The 23,170-nt window shown below is 40.4% G+C and overlaps 1 protein-coding gene across 2 annotated transcripts; it reads right to left on the reverse strand.

The window, feature by feature from the left end:
* Window positions 1-1,473: 1,473 nt before the first annotated feature.
* scinlb (scinderin like b) lies at window positions 1,474-20,324 on the reverse strand. Of its 2 annotated transcripts, none has more exons than XM_083928315.1 (17): window positions 20,223-20,324; window positions 17,352-17,539; window positions 15,131-15,285; window positions 12,055-12,216; window positions 10,024-10,173; window positions 9,469-9,558; window positions 8,624-8,756; window positions 8,351-8,439; window positions 8,031-8,246; window positions 7,814-7,944; window positions 7,602-7,692; window positions 5,432-5,602; window positions 5,174-5,348; window positions 4,098-4,213; window positions 3,875-3,952; window positions 3,727-3,787; window positions 1,474-2,296 (listed from the first exon to the last, which is right to left on the reverse strand). In XM_083928315.1, exons 2-17 carry the CDS (start codon window positions 17,530-17,532, stop codon window positions 2,136-2,138), a joined length of 2,160 nt encoding a protein of 719 aa, XP_083784441.1. In that variant the 5' UTR covers window positions 17,533-17,539; window positions 20,223-20,324; the 3' UTR covers window positions 1,474-2,135. The 2 variants fall into 2 exon arrangements, with proteins under 2 accessions (XP_083784441.1, XP_083784440.1); XM_083928314.1 differs by having other exon boundaries at window positions 9,460-9,558.
* Window positions 20,325-23,170: the final 2,846 nt, after the last annotated feature.

The following is a 23,170-nucleotide window of genomic DNA, read 5'->3' on the forward strand; positions in this document are numbered from 1 at the left end:
ATGTGGGAGGAACCCGGAGAACCCAGAGAAAACCCACGCAGGACGCGGATTCGAACTTGGTACTGTATGGGGGCAGCGCTAACCCTCTACAAGCAATTTATATTTAATATTCAAGCTGAAAACATGAAATAAAGTCAAGTTGCGAGTCATCTAAACAGTGACCATAGCCTACTCAAGTCCGTGTATCAGCTGTATATTGAGATTTATTGGCATGTTGGGATGGGCGTTTCCTTGCTGTGGTATGTATGTGGCAAATCTGTTTCCTCAGAGTCCTTTTTAGTGCTTTTCACTGCAGCGAAAACTGTGTTGCAGTATTAATGCTTCAGAGACTCTGAGCGTTCAGTCAACCTCACACAGCCTCTGAAAGGAAATCAAGTAAATGAAAACGCTCATTTAGCCATCCTTTAAGATTTTTCATTCACTCATAGGATGGGACTGAGCTTGTTTTAAGCATATGCACTTATTTAGACTGTACAAGCGCAATGTCTTAATTTTCAGGAAATGTCAAAGTTGTAACTCTGGTGGCTCTTTCTTCTCTCCCGTGTGTCTGCACATCCTGAAAGACAGCACAGTTGTGAACTGAGCTTTCACGTCTTCTTCATCTTCCCGCGTAGACAGATGCTGCAAGCTGCAACAAGATCCCATCCTCTCCTCCGAAGAGAGGAGAGAAACTCAGTGAGAGGCTGGCTGGTAAAACCTGACAGTTTCTGTACGTGTCTGATTCAAATTATAAATGCTGCTGGTGCAGAATGCAGACATTTACAGAAGTATTAATCTGATCCCCATTCTCATTAGCCTTGGACATGTTCAAATAGAAAACACTGAACATCAATACATCTAAGAGACATATTGCTGCCTTAAATCTTGCAAAAAGAGTCTTGGAAGAAGACCTATATAAACATTAAATCATTTAAAGTGTGCGGCGTAAATCACTATTACGCCCTTGAGCGACCTGCCTCAAAGGACAGAGCTTTGAAAAAGGCTGCAGATACATCCTGCCGCGTTGTAGGACCAGTACCCATAAGGACTCTTTTGTCCGTTAACTGCTATTGGTCTTTTATCTCTGTATTTATTGAAATTATTGTTATATTGATTAGTCCTCTGCAAAACCGTTTTCCCCTCTGGTATAATAAAGATACCTTAAACCTTTGTGCATAACTCTACCTCTGGAAAATATTCATCACATTATTTAAAACATAAACAATCGGTCTTTGTAAACATATTTGATTGACGTGTGAGTGGTCCTCTGCAGTTGCTTATGTTAACTATTTCTAATACGTACTCTGTTGAATGTTTAATATATTCCACAAATTATAAGTATGACATGAATTAAGCGACATTAGAACCTCTTTGTTTTTGTTTATTTACAGCTTGCTTTGATGTTTTGTTGCTGTTGTTCACATTTTATTCTTGCTTTGTTGTTGTAAATAGCATGGTTTGAGAATGAATAACACAAATGTCTTTTAAAAAACACAGGTTTGAAATACTGGGAGTTTATTTAAAAGCCATCCATGTGAGCATTTCAGGGTCATGTAATAAAGACAACGGACACACGTACATACCGCTGTACGCCTTTTTTAAATTCACAAGCACAGAATATGATAGGGAAAAAAATGCAGCATGCAACTTCTAGTAAACACACCGGTATCAACGATAAAAATAAAACACACGTAGACATCGTGCAGTAATGGAGTAAACCGTTTCTGTATGACATACGACTTCATTATGAAAAAAAGAGTATTGAGACGGACAGAAAGGAAAACACGATGGTGTTTTCTAAAGTAGAAGAGAGCAGAGAGACACAGAGGACATCTCCAGCTGTCTAAAATGGCTTCCTTTCCTGTTGTCCTAAATGAGGAGCTGAGATAGACGTGAAGGCGACGAGCTGTTGGATGCAACGGATCAATAAACCACTTCTATCAATTCAGGATAATGTTGCTACAGGAAGTCATTTGACTACTGATTGAAGTCTGATGCACTGCACCGTGACCAAGGCATCGAGGCAGCCATTCAACCTGATAACAGCGATTGTTTTTGGCACTTAGGGATTGGAGTTAAGATAAACAAAACGGCAACAGGAGGTGCTGGACAGATAAAGAAGTCAAGACTGGTAGAGGGAGCCTTTAGACTCGTGTTCAGAAACTGATACGGATTCTATCCAATGGGTCCGTCTCCCACATCTTGGCGTCCCAGGCCTGGAACCAGCCAGTGAAAGTTGGAGGCTCCGCCCCCTGTTTGATGGTGGTGATGGGGAGCCCTTTGCGGCCGGACGGGTCGGAGTCCACGTACTCTTTTGCTGCACGACAAGAAGTAGACAATAGACAAAGGGGTAGATAGAAAGACAGACACAGGAGACAGGAAGTGATAATGAGTAAAAATAGCATAACTCTGCAGACTCAAACACAGGGAAATTAAGCTTACAATCATTTTTTGTCCACTTGGTTGTAAATAAAACAGTCCCATATTACCATTGTGTAAATTCATATTGCGGACGTGTAATCCAGCAGATACGGAGCAACATTAACCTTCATTTGGAGTTGTGTTGAGTTACTATGTACAGAAACACCCTAAAATCATTCAAATGAATAATAAATAACAACCAGTTTGAATACGGCAAATCCTTTGATCAGTTGTTCCATATAAATCACTGGTTGTCCGACACACATTTTCCTTTAAGCACGCACAGAGAGTATTGTCTTGATGTTTAATTTTTATTTTAAACTTTAATCTCCGGTTGACTTTCCAGGAAAATAACAAAAAAAAAACACCGAAAATGTTGCTATTTACGAGACCGAGATGACCATGTAACTGTAACAAAAGTGACTGAATAATATGAATAATTCACTAAAACAAATGCGTAAACGTGGTCAGAAAACTGTTTGCCCTGTGTCCTTAACTAGGACAGAGCATGACGTGGCGACACATCTATTTCTAGGTGAAACAAAGGTAAGAACAAAAACAAAATCAAACTCAGATACATATTTCATAATTTCAACCATAACACAAACAAAGTTACTTTTAAAGTACTGTAAACAAAACAAAATGGCTCCAACACAGTTTTTAAAGTTACCTGCTCTGAAGTTCATGGATTTAGTAGAATTTGAGACTGTTCATGTTTTATTTAGTTATAGTTTTCTTTTTTACATGTTCAAAATAAACTTAACTAAACCCTGAGGGAAATATCTGACTGAGGAGAACTGCAAGTCGGGTCAATATTTTTTATGAGTTTGTCACGATGAACATGACACATTACATATACATTTTTTTCTATCATTATAAAAATAACGTTAAGTGCAGCTTTAAGATGACAACACTGAATATGTCATAGCCTTCATACATACAATATTATGCTGTGTTTTGGAATTGTCCTCATTTATACAGTTGAGTATTTGAGTCTACACGGTGAACAAGGTCAAAGTTTCAAAACCTAAAGCGATAGTTTGGAGTTTATGTGTGGTTGTATGAAAACTATCCTTTAGGTGGACACCTGGACCTAAAATGCGCCCAATAACGCAAAAACCAAGGTTTCAAACTGCCCTTAGAAGCTTAATTTAGGATAAGTTATCAATAACACATCTCCAGGTTTGACAGAGCATCCTCACAATGGGAAATACTTTAATTAAACGGGAATGGCTCTATGAGCGTTCTGGTAGCAAGTATCTGAAGTAAGACAGTGATCTGTGTGGTACAAGTGTTTCTTCTTTAAGGGTTCGAATGCAAACAAACCTATTTTGGGAGCTCCGGTCCTTTCCTCTGCATTAGCCTCGTTGCCAACCCAAAGGAAAATCTACAGGGCAGAGAAACACAATGCGTCTTCTGTTGAGTTTCACACATCAAAAACATTTCTGCGGTGACTACGGAGAGCTCGTGTTACCTGGTCCCAGGTATCCAGGAGCATGACATCATCAGTGGCCAGGTCTGACTGAGTGAAGTCCCCGGGTACTTCTTCAACCTGACAGACAGAGCAGAAGAAAGTGTAGATTTGAGTGTTAACTATTTTATATGTGAACTCAACTGTGCTAATAGGGTAAACCAAATAAAAGGTTGCACATCTGTGGCATATAAGCCTCAACAACAAACTGCACACTGTGACTTACACTAAGTCTTCCAGTTTTGTTGGAGCAGCCAAACAGTCGCGGAGGATTGGCCGCCTCCTGCAGACTCTTGGAGGTCTGATATTCCTTCTTGCCTCCAAGAGCAGACCAGAAATCACCTGGGAGGGAGAAAAAAAACAACATCCATCAGCTCCAAGTACAGTAGTTCGTCCGATATTTGGTGCTTTTGTTTGTTTGAACAGGAAGTCAAAGAATGATGCCGCTGCTCTTTGAGCCAGTCAGTGACGAGGTGCATCATATTGTAAAAAGTGAGATTAACACGTCTTTTTAGATTGTAAAGTAGGTCAAAGTGTTGTATAAATAAATAAATACTGTGCTCAATCCACAGAGAAATGCACTGCCCGTATTCAGAAACTGTCTTTAAATAGGACTTCTGTACGGTTGTGAAGTCACAACTACATTATATTAGTTACAAAAGCTGTTACATTGCTGTTATAGTAATTTCCGGCTGCAATATTTCTCTTAAAGAGACAGGTGCTAAAACAGAGCGTTTCAGACAAAAGATGAATCCAGGTTTATTCAGACAGACAGTATGAGAAAAAAATGTGTTTTTGGAACATTAAAGCATGTAAACATGTTCTAGTAGAAACCCAAAATACACATAGGATGCTGAAAATTAGCATAATATGGGACCTTTAAAAAAAACAGACTAGAAAATCAGCCATGGCATCAGAAGAGTTAGATCTGCATGGCAACATACATTATTTAGCATTAAACAAGATGTAGTTAGGGCCTTTTTCATTTTGATCTTTTAAAGTCTAGTAGTCTTGTACCAAGTCCAGTAAATCAGTGACATTTTGAGCTGCTTTTTATCTTCAAACTTATTGGAAAATATACACCACTGACGATACAATATAACTGATTTACAAGTAACGTTTGGCTTTAAACTACTAGCGTCAAAATCAGACCAGTGCTGTGAAAGATATCCCCTCAAATATCCTCCTAGGGCAGATAAATAAAGCAAAAGTCCTCCTGTCTCATCGCCCTCCAGTTTATTTTCTTGGGGATAAGTTTAAGTAACAGAATTTTATAAAAATACAGAATATTTGTCCACCCACCTGGCTCCTTGCCCTCGGTCACATGGCTGGCACTGCCACCCAGGAAGCTCACAACATGCTTGGCAGCCTGCATCTCCTCATCACTGGCACCAACGCCCCGCCACACAAACAAGGCGCTCGGGGACTTCAGCACAAACACATCGTTGGTGTTCAGATTGGACGCAGAGACCGCAACCTGTGGGGAACACGTGCAGACGAGTTAAGAGGTGGAAATCAGGGGTGTGACATCACAGGCGTGCGTGCCCACAGACAGCTCACCTCCACGGCGCGGGAAGTGTGGGAAGAGCTCTGCCGGATGTGGAAGAGGCGGGTGCTGCCGGTTTGAGACTGTCCGCCTTTGCGAGAAGTTCCTCCGCTGTGGATGATCATGGGTTTGCCCTGGAACAGGCTCATCAGGTGTGGAGGCTCCTGGCCCTGAGTCACTCTCACCTTTGGAGGAAGTCATTAAAAAACATGGCTGTCATGACTATTCTAACTTAGCCTGTAATGTAAGTGACAAAAATAGGAAGTCTTTATGATTTAAAGGAACATGTGACTATGTTTACAAATGTTATATACTTTTCTTCTTTTGCTGATCGTTACTGAAAGCATTAATTACATTTTAGATTTTTGGATGTATTTCTATTTCTTTCCAGCAGCCATTAGTTTCCATCACAGTGAAATCCACATCTACTTCTTGTCAGCGTATCGTTATCACTGCAAATTTTACTCTAAATGTCTAACAAATTGCAATTTTGACATTAAGTAATATAAACTTCATGTTAACTTTGATGGATTACACAACTCAGTCAAGTTTCAATACTCTTCCAATTGATTTTCATGCAGAATTTAACAGAATCAGATGGATAAAGTACATTTAAGTACATAAAATAAACAAAACCACCCGTGTGGTGCTTTAAGGGAAACATTTATAGAATAAGACATGTCTGAAACTGTTTCATGTCGTCATTATCATTGAGGCCTTTTAACAATCACTAACAGACAGGAAAACGTTTTACCTTTGATGTGATGCAACAATTAAAAAAGAAAACTCTTTCTATGAAGATGTTGTAAATGAAATTATTATGTTGCATGTAAGGAAGTGCAGAAGTTTGAATAGAGTGTTACCAAAATATGAAGCTTACAGTGATACTGCCCTCTGCTGGTTGTCTACGTTCAGGGTTTTTTTTCATGGCAGAAGGTTGAAGTTAACTGAGATGTTTTGGTTTTGTTCAGTTGTACTTAATCCTCTTTAATGATTCAGTTTAAAAGGTTTGAGAAGCTGAAACGTCCACAATGCTGCTATCTTCTCATCCTTTATAACACCCAAGAAAACAACTTTGTACAAATTATGCACAAAGTTTAATTAATGAGAACGTAAAGGTTATATGTAAGTGAAAGTTTCAGGATATTTCTCCATTTTGACGGCTGAGCTGCAGCTTCTTACTCAACTTCCACATATTCAGAGAACTCCGGGCAACTGTACCTTTGTCTGTTTATGTCAGTTTATGTGACAGTTAACTCCTCACATAATTACTACTTACACATAGATATGCATATGTGTTAATGGACCTTTTATATGTTTTACATTTATATGTTTTATGTGTTATTTATCCCAATGCTTTTAATGTTTTATGTGAAGCCCTTGAAATTGCCTTGTTGTTGGATTGTGCTATACAAATAAACTTGCCCAGCCTTACACTAAATGCATTGTTTTTTATTGTTCTTTAAAACAGAAATCATCGTTGTTTACATGATCCTGTGTAAAACGACCTAAAATCAAAAACCATAGTAGCCAGAGCGTTCTTTCTTTTTGCAGCAGGAAACTAAGGCTCATGTCTCTCCTGTGCAAAATATATACAATAAATACAAACGTTTGCAATGTTTTTAATCACATTTTACTAACTAAACACACAAAACATAGTGATCCAAAAGATTTCTAGATTTAGACACATGAAAAAAATATTTATTAATACTACATAAGTTATTTGTAAAGATCTAACGCCTTTACACTCTGCTCATAAGTAAAAAACTAAAAAAACGTCCATAGTTCAAATTACTTATAAAGTTTTTATAAATATTTTTGTTAATGTGTCAAAATGTAGAAAATATTTTGGATCAATAGGTTTGCTCTGCTCAGTGATGAAAAAAAACTTTTGTTTTTGCTTTTATTTATGAGTCTTTTATTAATTATTAAGGTTTAATGACTTACATAACATTCTAGTTTAGGTTTTAGAGATATGAAGCATTTGAAGATACTCTAAGAAATGTCATTAAAATAAACGAAAACACCAATGTAGGCTCTGACGGACCATTTCTATTGCAGAGTTCAAAGTGTTGAGTCTGGTGCTTTGTTAATACTGTGGATTACTTACGGGACTGTACAGAATCTGGACTTGTTTTTACACGTGATGCAGCGGTGAGCGGTGCGTCAGCGTTAAGCTCTAACCTGAACAGGGGATCCTCCCATTGAGTCATCAAGCTTCACTGTGAGGAACGCTGAACCTGCCAGCTCGTCCTTTGAGCACTTCAGCCCCTGCCTGACACAGTAACACCCACAGTCTGAATCAGTTCCCCAGGATCCAGTCCACTGGGTGTGGTGCGGTGCACATACAAATAACACAATCATGCGTGTTTGATTGTATCTTTCTTTTTACCCACCAGGTGTAAATGATGTGCTGCTCGCGGCCTCCCACTCTGTAGCTGTAGAGGATGATGTAACAGTCTCCACCGTAGAAGTGGCCGTAGGAGGAGGGATCCACGGGCACCCTTTCACCCTCAACACGCCAAATCTGGAAGCCAAACCGCAATCTGTTTTCCCCAACTGCACCACACTGTTTTATGTTGTTTTAGAAAGAAACTTTCAACACACTGATACCTGCACTTTGCCCTTGCCGTCGTCCACCATGCCGTGCTGGGCTGCCATGGCCTTGTTGGAGTGCAGGGTGGAGGCATCGAAGGGCACCTGTGCTACTTTGGCGATGCGGCCGATGGTGTAGGCCTTACTGGGGCCGGTGGTCTCGTCTTTGTCCCTCCAGTCGCTGAAGAACTGCTTAAACATAGTCGTCTCAGCTCCTGCAGGAAGAACCTGGATCTGTGAGGGACAGAGGTTGGAGAGGGTGTTTTAGATCACCTGCATCTTTGACACGGCATCACTAACAAGATACTGCTTTCTTGCAAGACTCATGTCAGGTTCACCTGTGTCTTAGCAGAGTATCCCTTGTCTTTGATGAACTGCTGACCCGCTGACATGGCTGCTTTACGCTCTGCCATGTTGGCCTTGGGACCTGGTTGGAGTCAGATAAGACATGACATGATGAGAAGGCCATAGTTCTTCAACACACAGGTTCTATGTAATGTTTGATAGTATTTTCCATTTAGCGTGTTGAGTATTCCTGCAGAAAAAAACAAAGGTGAGGACAGCGAAAAAAGTCTCATGCTCGCGTTAGAGTCTGAAAATGCTGTCGGTACCTTTCCAAACAAAGATGTTCCTGTCCACCCCGTTGTCCAGGATGTAGCACTCCTCAGGAGACAACATGGCCTGTTTGAAGGGACTGCTCGGAGCCACGGACGTCACCTTCATCGAGCCCGAGGCGTCAGAGATCTACGAAAGGGAGGGGCAGCATCAGTGTTCGGTGAAGTGAGGACAGCCTCAAAACATCTTAACTTCTTACAATATCCATTTATTATATGAGCTACATGCATATTTATTCTTTCATGCCGTCCTCAAACTTGAGATTTTAGAAAGGTATGCTCAGGAGGGCTGGACGATCTCTCATGTTACAGCATGTTCTCTGATTATTCATTAAATAAAGGATCTATATGAAAAACCACTTGGTTAAGCCTATTTTTGTTTACTCCTGTGTGAATTTATGAGAAGTTTCTCATTTTATTAAGAAATTTTGTGAAAAATATAAACTTAAAACAGATTTTCTGAGAAATGTATGTTAGTATGTGTTTGTTATTGTCAATTTGGACGACGTGATTGTGTATCAAGATGCCTCGAAATACGATTCCACTGAAAGACAATACAGTAGATGGCTTTATCCAATGATCACCCAGCCCTAATGTTCATTAACTCATGAATGGATGAATAATTAAAAACATGCACCTTTTCAATTAAATTCAATTTCATTTGGACGAGCTCCGGGCTTTAATATTCAAGTCTTCAAATTCAAATCAGAACCCGAAGAATGCAGCACAATCTTTTTCACAATTATCTCATTTCCCACCGCAAAATCAAAGTCACGCATAAACGTGTACGTATAAATATAAAGTTAAACTTATCTGCGTCGACTGTCACTTACGTCACTCACCATGTAGAGGGCGCCCTTCTTCCTGTTGGAAGTGTCCACCTTCTCATCGTCCACGGTACTGGGAGCAATGGTGGGTTTGCGCCCCAGAGCCTGCGCCACCAGAGGAATTAATCATTGTTCATTTGTCACAATAATCACTTCATGATGACTTGTGCTCAGAGTTACAATTGTGTTACAGATAAAAGACACGGCAGCCTTGATAGTGATTCCTTTTGTAGACTTTCTAAATCTTTCTCAGATTAAAAAATAATTCAAATATGTTCTCTAAACCCCTCCTGTTCCTCCTCTTCTCTCATTAGGCCTCTCTGGAGTTTACCCTCTTCTCTCGTTGTGAAGGACGTGTTTACAATGGCACAGAGTTGGCACACGAGCAGCACATTACAAAGGACATCATTGTTTCCACTCGTTCCCACGCTGAGTAATCCCCGGCCGTGAAATGCATCAATAACACTTATGGCTTCCGCTCACGAGTGGTCACCTTTAGGCGGAAGGTTTCAGTGTGTGGCTGAGCTTCACCAGGAGAGGAATGTGCGCGTATGTGAAATTGTGTGTCACCTCTAGGATTGGTGCCGGCTCGTCCCCCTCTTCCACCATGTAAATCTTGGCTCTGCCGTTTCTCTCGTTATCTCTGATGCCGATGCAGACCTCGGCGGCCTTCAGCCTCTCGAAACGGTTGCACTCACTGCCGCACCACTGGAAGATGTCCTGCAGGAGAGGGACACACAGGAAATGGATATTAAAGTTGAATTCAAGATTCAAAAAGATTTATTTATCCCAAGGGAAATTATTTGGCAACAGTTTCAATACAAAGATGGGAAAGGATCAGAGCAACAATAAGCTACCATAAAATAAATCAAACAATTAACTAAATGTGACAGAGTGCAACAGACATTGTGGTTAAGCGTAGGTATATACAATATACAACAATACGCACTGTGCAGTTTAGCAGCAGATTGAAATAAAATAAGTACAAACTAAATAAGTGATAAGTGATAAGGAGGATAATAAATCCTTATTAGAGTTTGATTAGTTAGAGTTAGACAACCGTGGGTACTGATGGTAACAGCAAGTGTGGTTTACTGTAATATTACAGGTCTCAGAAGTGTAACTGGTGCAGCCAAGAAACTCTAAAATATTCAAATCATGTCGTGAGCAGCTGGCATCCGTGCACCAGTTTGAACTTTTTGTTATTAGTTATTTTTTTCAGTTCAAGTTTCAGAAACATTTGTTGTTTTTTAGCCATGCCGCGTGCTGTCGTTCTGTTATTATTGTATGTTCATGCTCCACACCATGTGATCATGATGTCCTGAGTCAGTTTTCTCATTTTAAAGGCCACCCTAGATGACTTCATCACGTTTCGTCTAACAGAGGGGTCTGTATGACTGATTACTGCATGTTAATGCATTAAATGGCTGTTGCTGATGATTGTAACTTTAAAAATCGAGACTCTTTCACATTAAACAAAATGAATTACGGTTCAGCTATATTCAAGTACAGTACATAAACTATGTTATTACTATTCTGAAAGACATAGTCAGGATTAGTAATATGTACGGTATATTCCTAAGATGTGTCTAAGTTTTGTTTTATAGCTGTAATGCCTGAGGAGTTCGATTGTGTTTATCTTTGTTCAGACATGATCTGGTTTTTGTTTGACATGTGCAGAGATGTGTGATATTTGTTCTTTATCGCTCTTTTTTTCTTTCGTTTGTAGTGTGGGCGGGGCGCCTTTTGCTGGATGACACAAAATATATTACTGACTTACTTATTTACTCATAAATATAAATGGAATAATCACCCAAATGTAGGAAAAGGATACGGTATTATTTAAGCATTAACATATTAATGAATCGCCTTGTTAATTATTAGTTAGGCTGATTTATTTTTCCTCATTAAAATGGCATCACTAGGTGGCCCGTGGCTCAGTGGTTAGAGGAGTCGCCCCATGTATAGAGGCTAAAGGTCCTCGAGGCAGCGACCGCGGGTTCATGTCCGACCTGCTGCCCTTTTCTGCATGTCTCTCCCTCCATTTAATGTCCGTTCTCTGCGATAAAGGCTTAAAAAACTGCCAAAAAATAATCTTAAAGAACAGGATTTTTATTAAACTTTGGCAAGGGTTAGTAGAAGAATACTTTTACCAACTTCTCTTATCAATCAATCCCACAAAATGCGTTATTCATGAGCTCACGTCTTTCTCTTCACTCTTTTTTTCCCACGTTTTTATGGAATTTGCAAAAAGTGTTGTTCACTTTAAGGCAGACGCGTTGACAAAAACAAAAAAACACCAACATAAATCCCACTATCCCTCCAAACAACCCATGGCAGACGACAGATGGATAAATAAGGTATTCTCTTCACTCTTTAATGAGTTTCAGTTCCTCTCAAAGGTCAAAAGGTCATGAGGAGGGGGAGAGAAAGGCCCAAAACACAAGCCCAGTTTCCTGGTTGGCATGAGCGGTTTCTGATACATCAGACTGGCATTTAGGGGTCACATCACGAGTGGCGTCCTCAATGGCGAGACAAAAAGGCACTAGACAGATTTCACTCAAACATAAACACACTACAATAGATAAAAACAGAGCTCACCTTGCCCAGGTCGACGATGAAGCAGTCTCCCTGGTTGAAGCTGGCCCAGGACATGTCCACCTCTGTCGCCCTGATGGCACGCCGACCCTTGATGTGCAGCAGGCGCTTCACGCTCATGTCGTTGGTCACCACATGCTGAAAACCCGATGCCACGCCCCCTTTCTGTTGAAAAATAATTATTTAAGTGCGGTTATATGAAGCGTATACAAAACCTAAGCTTCATTTTAAAAGTGTATATAAAGAAATTGTACAATGTTTGACACAGTTTCAGTTTACAACCAATATATGTCACAAATACTGGGATGTCTGAGGCAGGACGTGAGGAGAAGGATGACTTCATGAGACCAACGTTTGCTCCACAGTGAGGGGGAAATGAGTTTAACACAACACAGTAAAAACCTCAAAGGACAAAAGGCCAGATAATAAGATTATCATGTACCATAAATCCCAGCTAACAAAGCCAATAAACCTTATCAAATGGGGGAAAACGAACATGATGCCTGCTTCTGGGAAAAAAGGATCATGTTTGACCCGTACCTGTGAGGCGGATTTGTCTCGTAATGTGCCGTCCTCGGTGAAGCCATTAAACAAAACAGGTATTTACAAGGGATGCAAATGAATCACAGTAAATGAGCAACAACAGAAACTGTGAAGAGCACTGTGATGCTTCGATGGTTGGACAGGCTTTTTTTCTTTAACATGTGGAAACTCAACTGTTTTCTCACCATGAGAACATAGAGGGACTTCCTTATCCTTCATAGCATTTAAACACAAAGGCCCTGAGCGACTATTTAGGCCTCAAAATGGAAACCACATTGATGCCGTTCATCTTTTCTCAAGAGAGACATTTTCCATTGGAACAATGCAGGCCTCTCTTTATTCTAATGGCAAGATTGTTACCTAACAGCAGAGTAACCAAAACTATAATGAGCTTCAGTCCTCCTGTCTTTCGCTCTTTCTTCGGAATAACATTCTGTGTGTGTGTGTGTGTGTGTGTGTGTGTGTGTGTGTGTGCGTGTGGGTTTGTGTGTGTGTGTGTTTGTACAGCTATCTTTGTGAGAACCAATCAAATTTGACCAACAGAGTGAGAACATTTTGGCCGGCCCTTACTTTTTCAAAAGGCCTGTTTAGGGGTTGAGACTTGTGGTTCATTTCTGAATTAGGTTTAGGTCAGGGTTAGATTTGCGTTAGAACACAGCGCCCAGGATAGGCGCTGTGAAGTGCATGGGCACAAGGGGACTGTCACTCAGTGCATTTACATGCAGTTTAAAAACACGATTACATTCGGGTTAAGGTCATACTCCGGTGTCTCAAACACCATGTAAACACCGTACCCCGGGTAAAATCGGAGTTCTCATACCCCGATTAACAGACCAAGAAAACTTCTTCAGTTCCCCGATTATTCGTACATCTAAACAGTGTTCTCGGGCTTCTGTCGGGTTTCTTGTCTGCGCATGCTCCCCACTCCACAGCAGTGGCTTTTGACCCGGAAATAGAATAAACCAGGAAGCAATGGCGCCGTAAACAACGTGAAAAAAACAACAAAAATAGAGCATTACCCTTAAACCAAGGGAGGACTTCGCAAGGGAAAGAAACACCACTACCAAGAAGACCTGTTTCTGTCGTAATTCTTTCCAAAAGTCGTCCGTTTGTGATTTTGACAAAGGTGAACCGGAAAAAAAGCTGTATTCAGACCAGCTTTATATTGGTGGAGCGCCACCTACTGTACGGGAGGAAGAGCTACTCCATCATTCTCCCATTCAACCCCCTCTCATGTATACGAGGGAAACTTCAATATCCAATCATTCCCTTAACCGGGGTAAGGCCATTTACTAATTTAATGTGTTTTTATATGCGTGTGATAAAAACACTTTAAAAACCTCCTTAAAAAACCTGGATTGGTTGTTTAAAAGGTCGATTAAAAACATAAAATATGTTTAAAAAGAGGTTAAGGGTGCCACTGATAAGGGCGGTTAATATAGGGTTAGGGTTAGGCATTTAGTTGTGATGGTTAAGTTAGGGAGAGGGACTAGGGAATGCATTATGTAAATGATTGTCCTCACAAAGATAGATGTGCGAGAATGCGTGTGTGTGTGTGTGTGTGTGTGTGTGTGTGTGTGTGTGTGTGTGTGTGTGTGTGTGTGTGTGTGTGTGTGTGTGTGTGTGTGTGTGTGTGTGTGTGTATGTGTGTGTGTGTGTGTGTCTGTGTGTGTGTTCCTGCACACATGCAGAGCAGAGTTTCCATCCTCCAACTTTGCAAAAGCCGTAAACAAGACTTTGGGATAATTACATCCACCCGGAGCCAAAGGGGGGTTTGGATGGTTTTCATGGCAATAAGAAACAGATGGCTGGTTTAAAAAGTGGCCTCGCTTGTGCCTTTTTCAAAATGTCCTCCTTTGAACAGGGTGGTTGCCTCGGTTACAGTCAGTCAGTCAGCGAGACACACCCGGCATGTATGTACAGCGAAAGGGGAACGTTTCCTCTGAACTTCAGACTCATCAGCGTCACCGACAACCGACAATCATTAAACCCAGCAGATATATTAAGGTCAAAGATTCCTGAGAGAGGTTGTTGCTCCATGTGTGAGGTTTTTTTCTGTCATCATAACATTCACTGTTTGTACTGTAAGAAATATATAAAAAAATATTACAACCCCTTAATGCTCACTTTATATTTCAAGAATAAAGATTCTTTATGTCACAACCGTCGTACACACTATGTAATAGTACAATATTTAGCAATCACAGGTAATTCAAACAATAAATATAGTTTATTATAATACATTTCATTAATATAATACATATATATTTTCTTTTATTAAGTGAAACACTGAAAAAACACACTAGTAACTATTTTTAAAGGAACGGTGTAGGATTTAGGAGGATATATTGCCAGAAATGTAATATAATATTTATGATTATGTTTTCATTAGTCACTTGAAACAAAGAATAATTGTGTTTTCGTTAGCTTAGCTTTCATATCCTATCGTCTTTACGTTACCTGAAGACCGTAGGTTCTCTACACACGTGGAAAGAGACGGGTGAGAAGTTTTTCACCCGTGTTTCTTATCTCTCACCTGGTACTTGATTCCTTTCTTGAAGTACCCCAGAAAAGTGTTGGATTCGCAGTTCTGGAGCTCCCTGTACTGCACCGGCCCACCGCCCAGGAAGTCATCCAGCTGGGTGGCAAAGATGGCCGCCGCTCCGCTCTCATCCTGCGAACACTCGTCCCCTGCAGGAACGAGACGTTTCTTGTCACAGCTGCATCAAATCGATGCTCAAGGGTCGAGTTTCTCACAAAAACATTTATTATTATTATAGAAATGTTCCGAAACCATTTCTTCCTTTCTGATACTGATTATGATACCTGAACTTACAACACAGAGTACCAATCTGATAGAAATTATAATAACAATACATTTTATTTGTATAGGTACTCAAAGACACTTTACATACAAAAATGAAAGGCTATATTTAATAAGTAAGTTACCGTAAAAAGATGTAAAAGTGGTAAAAGCGGCTGAAAAGCAGGCACATTTAAAAACAAGTAGTGATGCAATAGAAATGAAATAAAATAGTTGATTATTGGGGGTTGATTCTGAAGAGGTGGGTTTTGATGAGTGATTTGAAGGTGTGATGTAAAAAGGCTCTGTCGCCCCAGGTACGGCGATGATAATGAAATGATAATAATAATTATAGTAACTTTATTTATATAGCACCTGTAAAAACAAGTGTTTACAATGTGCTAAGAAAAAAAGCACACAGAAATCAACATAAACAACAATACGAGTGAAAACTAATGGCAGTAAAAACTACTAAAAATGAAGGGATGACAAGGTAAAAGGTTGCAAAAAGACCAAAGAATAAAAATAAAATACATAAAAAGACAAGATCACATAAAAGCAAGTCTATAAAAGGGTGTTTTAAGAAGTGTTTTAAATCAAATCACTGATTGAGTGTGATATATATATACAGAGAGGATTGCCATATAACTTTATTTTATTATCTAGTTTGAGTGTCACTCATCGGAGAAAAAAACATGAATTAACTTCTTTAAAATTGTTTTCTCAGGGCTTAATTACGAGATTACAAGATGGGTGCATAGACGTGCGTACTCGCTGATAGTATCTGAGGCATTACTGATACTGGTCACATTATCAGAGCAAATCTAATTATTTTAGCAGAGCAAAATTTTGCACTTAAGTGTCTGCAGTGACCCTGCAGGACCTCTGAGTCAGAACCGGAGGCTTTGGCTCAACCGCATCTGCAGCAGAGCTATTCACAACATCGTGCTATTACTGTCAGACGGGCACACAGCACGGATGAAACTATTCCATGATTCTACATGACTAACGTCGACCCCAGACACAGGGATTAATTATGTTCTCACGTGTTATTTTTACAGAAACGTCTCACAGATGCCACGGCAGCAGAGAACATAAAGAGCCGTCTGTGTGCTGGCGCTGCAGGAGAGTTGGCCGGGAAAACTACAAACATGCCGGGACTGGTCTCTTGCGGCCTACGGGGGTATTCGAGAAGTGAGTCATGCAGCCGTTTTGTAACTAAAATTTACAGAGCATGAGAAGACTGTGGCACAGTGAGGGAGCCGGGAGGAATTTCTCAGACTGGTATGACTTTTAGAGAAGACGTTTTTAAGAGACTCCTACAGCGGAGGATGTTTCAGCTCTGAGATCAGATGCCTAATCTCATTAAGAGTCACTTCAAAACCACAGCTATAGTGCAGCAACCACGAGAGAGTTTCAATCGCTCTGTTAGTCTCTGAAGCTTTTAGTGTCTGTTTGCGTGTACATATAAAAATGCATGAATGCTTCATGTATGTGCATGAACAGTAGGTGTAACAGCTTCGTTCTGTTAATCTTTGACTTTAGTTAGTTAAAGACTTCAGAAGAAAGTGATTATAATACTTTCTACTTTCCTTTGTGAGCTCACATTACACAGAAACTACTCATCATATAAACTCTTAGAGTGGTGAAAATCATAAAATCACAAACAATTAAACTTAAAATAAACAGAATAATGGGGGAACAACAAAGAATAGCATTTTGGGAACATGTTACAGTAAAATGGCTTCTGCTAAGTGTGTTTTTTGACTATTTCTCAAAAATGCATTGAAAAAACAGCATGAAAACATCCTTTCTATAAAGCAAGATAACCAGGTAGATTTCAATCAGCAGTATTTTGTTCAGATATAATAAGAATAACTAATATGTCATATTTGAAATAGATTAAAATGGGATTATTGTCACGTTTTGTGCACAATATGTGTCCAAGTCTTACCCAGCCACATGTGTATGTTGTATGAAGGAGCTGAGGTGGTGAAGAGCAGCAGGTAGGCGTCCCCGGTGAAGAAGCTGCCATGCAGGGCCTTAGGAACCGGCTTCAGGTCCAAGTTCTCGATACGCCACACCTGCAGACCTGGCTGCTTTCCCGCGCCCACAAACTCCTTATGGGAAACCATGATGGCTCTGAGAGAAAGACAGAGGAAGAGAGTGAATACGGAGATGCAGGAGGTCAGAGGGAGACGGAGCAAGACGGGCAGCAATTTTAATATTTTTGCATTGCAAAAGTTTGCTGCAAATGAAATCTTGTAAGTCTCGAAGGAACCTGAGGACACAGAGGAAGACAGAGAGATGCAGCGAACAACTGGAAGAACCGACCAGCAAAGTGTGAGGAAGTTATTTTGCGGCGTCAACATGCGTTTCCTGAACTGTATGCTTCTGTAGAGTTGTGGATGACAGCTGAGAGAGACTAACCCACAGTAGTTATAAATACATATGTTATCTTGAGTGTGGCCTTAACCCTCCCATAGTTGGACTTTCAGTGTTGAGAATGAACCAGACAAACTAGTTCTTGAACATGTTTTAATTCATGTGTTGCTGCTCCTGTCACATCAGTTAATTGTTCACGTGTTTCTTACATTAATTGCACGTGACATTTAAAAAAATCACTTTTCTACTTATTTAGCTTTCACAAAATCTGGAGGATTAAATGCTCTTTAATAAGAAGGGGAATTCTCCAACTTCCTGCAGCAGTAAAACCCATTGGGTATTCAAAAAAATGCATCACCACAAAGCCTCAAACAAGGCTGATTTTCATGAAACATTTAGAGAAATGTGGTTTTGTAACTACTTCGACCCTTATCCTCTTGACGATTGACTGAAGTCCAGATTTCCAGAGAAAAAGCTTTTCAGAATATCTTCATTTCTGACAATAAGGCTTAAGGAACCATAACATTGTCTGATCTAAAGTATGTTTTAAAGGTCCCATATTGTAAAAAGTGAGATTTCCATGTCTTTTTTTTTATTGTGAAACAGGTCAAAATGCTGAATAAATACTGTGAAAGTATCAAAACGCTCAATCCACAGAGAAGTTCAAACCTGTATTCAGAAACTGACTTTAAACGAGCCGTCTGGACTTCTGTATGGTTGTGATGTCACAACTATACTATATATAGGTAGAAAGTGCCGCTATAGTGTCGCAACAGTCATTACCCGGCTGCAATGACTGTACAAGGACAATGACTGTACAAGGAAGGTGCAGGTGGCGAAGACCCGGAAACGCTGACCAATCAGAGCACACTGGGCTTTTTTGGGAGGGGGTCTTAAAGAGACAGGCGCTAAAACGGAGCGTTTCAGAAAGAGGGTGAATATATTCAGACAGACAGGATGAGAAAAAGAATGTGTTTTTTTAACATTAAAGCATTTAAACATGTTCTAGTTTTCTTGTAGAACCCCAAAATATAAGTATGAACCTGCAAAATGTACCTTTAAATCAGGGACTTTGAGTATATAATCATATTTCTGCCAACATGAGAGAGATAACCGCTCGGCTATCAACACAGCACGACCTAATTTCTTAACTCCCATATCGTGTGTTTTTATAGCTGATACGGAGTTAAAACAAAGCTTAATGTTATTGTGTCACTACTGCATGACTGCCGGCCACTCCAATAAGTAAATCTTGTGAACGAACCCGGGCGCATTAAACCCTTCAGTGTCACTGGACGTAAAATACATAAACTTCAGATCAAGACGAGAGGGAGAGATTATAAAGATGTACGTTTTCCTCCGATTACACAAGAGCCAGATTACAAGTGGGTGTGGCAGCAGGATTATTGCTGCAGTGAGGCCAAAGACTGAGGACACAACGTACACTTCCTCACTTCACTTCACCCTGTGATCCACACACACATACACCCTGAACCTGCTCAGTGTGCACGGTGTATTATGTACAGTTGGGTATTAAAAGACAGACATAATCCAAACAGACACACATCATCACCACCTGGAGCAGTAATATATTACTGTGGAGTTTGTCCAGCTTAATGAGAGGGCTCAGGTTTCAGCGCAGAGAGAAAACACCCAGTGGATTTCCTGTAAGAGGCTGAGCGATAAATGCTGCATCATGGACGGATCCATCACCCATGGGTGTTGACTGATGCACTGTTACAGTCATAACACTGGTGTGACATGATGCAGATCATGACACTGCAGGTCTGTAGGGTATAAATGCACATGTCTGCAGGGGGAGCATCCCTAAAGTGGCTGCATCTAATCTGCTGCTGCTGCTACTGCTGCAGACTGGAGAAGTGCATCTTTAAATACATTTAGAAAATAAAACAGGAACCAGGATTCATCCACGTAGCTTTCATGTTAACTAATATTTGCACAACTACTTCTTTTTTTTTCTTTTTTTAGTATTACATAACATCCAAACTACTACTTCCTGAACTTCTACAGCACTTTTTTGCGCTGCGTTTCACCCCCGCAGATAATAACAGGCAATAACGGACTATTTTCCCCATAATAAGCATCGCAATACGCTGTGTTTCCATAATAAATGGAGATGTTTTGGTTCCTGCTTTGTCCGTGCAGCTTTCGCTGGTTGACGTGACTCAGAAGAGAGAAATGAACGGAGACTTTCAACATCTGGAAAATCACTTCAAAACTTTCCGATCCTGGACTGAAATGGACTCAAACGAGCAAAAAAACAAAAAAAACATCGAAACACTTAATTTAATAAAGCGAGCTGCACAGACTCGACCCAGGAAATCATGCACGCTTTAAAGAAAAAAAAAGGATTATAATGAACCAAAGTCCGTAAAGTGACAAAATGTGCATTTATGGCGACTGGAAGAAGTGAACTCACAGTTTGCAAGATGAATCACAGAGGAGAGAGGAGCAGAACCGCTGATGGAGGCTGTAGATGGGGGAGTGGGCTGAGGGTGGAGAGTCTTTATGTGTTAATGTGTAGTGGTGAAGGAGGAGGAGGAGGAGGAGGAGGAGGAGGAGTGTTCAGCCTGCTTTAGTCCGTCTGAGGAGACAGAGCACCGATTGGTCGACATGGAGCAGCAGTAATAAAGATGCTCCCATCAGCCTGAGTGCACTGAAGAGAGGATTTAGTCAAAGATTTTTGCATTTTAAAGTTTCCCTCTTCTTCGGTGTCGTGTGAACTCGACTCTGAACTCTGTAATATTTGCTGTGCAGATTATAAAGGGTTCAAGTAAGGAGGTGCAAAGTCCATTAAGTCACATTTCTTCATAAAGCAGCAGTTGAATCAACAGTGAGTGCCTGTTTGTCTTGTGACTGAAAAAATAGCAGAGGAAAGTGTTCCTCCCTTTCCTTTGAGGCAGATGCAACAGGATTTATATGGAAACTAAACAGGAAACAGTGGCACTGCAGCTCCACAGAAAACTGTTTTAGTCGAGATTGGTCAGCTTTTGCGGCTCTGTGGCAGCGCTCTCTACCTGTGTAAAGTTGTGACAAAAAAAACATGTTAAAGAAAGGTGCAAATGGGCAATGAGGTAGATTGATACCTAAATATGATAAAATATTTCTCTGAGCGTTTTCACAGTATAAAACACCTCACCTGCTTTATAATTTTTTTTAAAACATGGAGACCTTTAATTTTAAACACATGGGTTCGAAGAAGTACTCCGATTTTTTACTTCAGTAAAGGTAGTAACACCACACTGTAGAAATACTCTGTTACAAGTAAAAGGCCCGAATTCAAAATGTTATTTAAATAAAAGTACAAAAGGTACTTAAAGTACAACAAAGTAAAAGTACTCATTATGCAGAATGGCCCATTTCAGAAATCAGATTATAATTATTGAGAGGTTAATGTAAATATCACTTTAATGTTGCAGCTGATAAATTCATTCATTCATCTTCAATTGCTTTTCACTGTCGGGGCCATGGGGGCTGGAGCCGATCCCAGCTGACATCGAGCGTGAGGCGGGGTCCATCCTGGACAGGACGCCAGTCTATCACAGGGCACATAGAGACGAACAGAGACAGACAACCATTCACACCTACGGGCAATATCAGAGTCATCAATGAACCTAACACGTGCATGTCTTTGGGCTGTGGGAAGAAACCAGAGAACCCGGAGAAAACCCACGGGTACTTTATATTCTACTGTGTAGTATAATGTATAACAATGTTATTTCATTTTTTGATAATATTTTGTATCTGTAAAGTCACTAAAGTTGTACAATAGTTCCTCTGAAATGTAGTAGTAGATGTATAAAGTAGTACAAGTACATCAAAATTGTTCTAATGGACTTGATTAAATGCACTTTAAACCACCTCTGCAGACATTCGACACCACATACACCACAGAGAGAGGATGCTAAATATTGACTCTGACGGTGCGCTGTCTCATTACACACAGACCAGACACACACTTACCAGGCTCACATCTCAGCCCTTTGATACCGCGCTGCACAGAAACCTGCTGCTCATTAAACACAGCAAATCCCTATTCAACCCTGAAGACATGCTCACACCGGTCCCACCCAGCCTCCACCTGCTGCACCTCTTCTCTCTCTCCGCAGACTGTGTTTATTTGGACTGATTGTTTGCCTCTGAGGTGATGAGAAGCATGACTGTTTATACATAAATGTTATGCACACAAGGATGACAATGTGTTCCAATTCCGCAGAAACAAAAGCATCTGCAGGCGGGAGCTTCGATGTAAAGACACACAGGAGCAATAATGGTGATTAAATGTACTTACACAGCAGATCTGGCTCAGTTGTGGGTGAATTTTCCCATGAAACGGGTGATTGACACTTCACTTCCTCTGTGTTTTGATGCGGTGATAAGAGAACGTTTTCAAACCTACATGAAGGTACAGTGCAGGTAAAACGAATACAACATGATGCTGCTAAAGCTGTTGAACGTTGTAGTTTTAAATGGAAGTGAGAAACAATTGTGACAAAAAATAAATATTTAAAAAAGCTCCCTTAATCATTATTGACATGTCCATAATGTAAGCACAGGTCCCACTGTTTGTAATTCATTAGATAAAATGACTCCAGCAGCTGGTTATCAAAGTGTTGACACATCACAACCAATAACATGTGACATTTCCTCATTTGACTGATGTTTGTGTTGATGCGGGCGCCATAGCAACCGCAATATTCAAATTAGATTTGACTGAAGGAGCTGAAAAAAAGAGGAAACATCTGTTTTCATGTCTGGTCTCTATCCCCTGGAATCAATTCTTCAAACACAGAGTTGTTGCTGGTTTTCTCAGGATAAGAAGTGTATTTGCGGTGAAAAGCACCTGATGCTGTTGCATTTCATTCACACCCTGAACTCATTTGTTTATCTGCGTGCTCTGGGACAACACTGGGGCCAGACTGGGGGTCGGTGAGTCTTATCATCAAACAGGACTTGACATGTAGGCCGAACGGCTCGCTGCCAAAGCCCCATTGTGCCGCACACTGACAGCTGACTGATGCACATCCTCCACAGTGACAATACAACCAACCCAAAATGGATTAGACTCTTATAGTCAGAGGCTTACGCTGTGAGAAGTGATGCTGTAGTTCACTGAGGCAAATGAAGCAGAAATAAGTTGCCCCACTTTCCCAGTGAATTATCAGGAGGCCAAGTAAAACCAAAACGACCAAACAGTTTGTTGTATTTAAGCGTTTCTGCTGCAGCTCAATGTGTTTGATGCATATAACAAACAAATAATATACGGAAATACGTTGAATTGCTTTTGTCCCGACAGTTGGATGAGAAGTTAGATACTGCTCTCATACATGTGTGTTATATATGCAGCTGGAACCCACAGCCAGTTAG

The sequence above is a fragment of the Echiichthys vipera genome, assembly GCF_963691815.1.
Source record: "Echiichthys vipera genome assembly, chromosome: 15".
Classification (NCBI taxonomy): Eukaryota; Metazoa; Chordata; class Actinopteri; order Perciformes; family Trachinidae; genus Echiichthys; species Echiichthys vipera.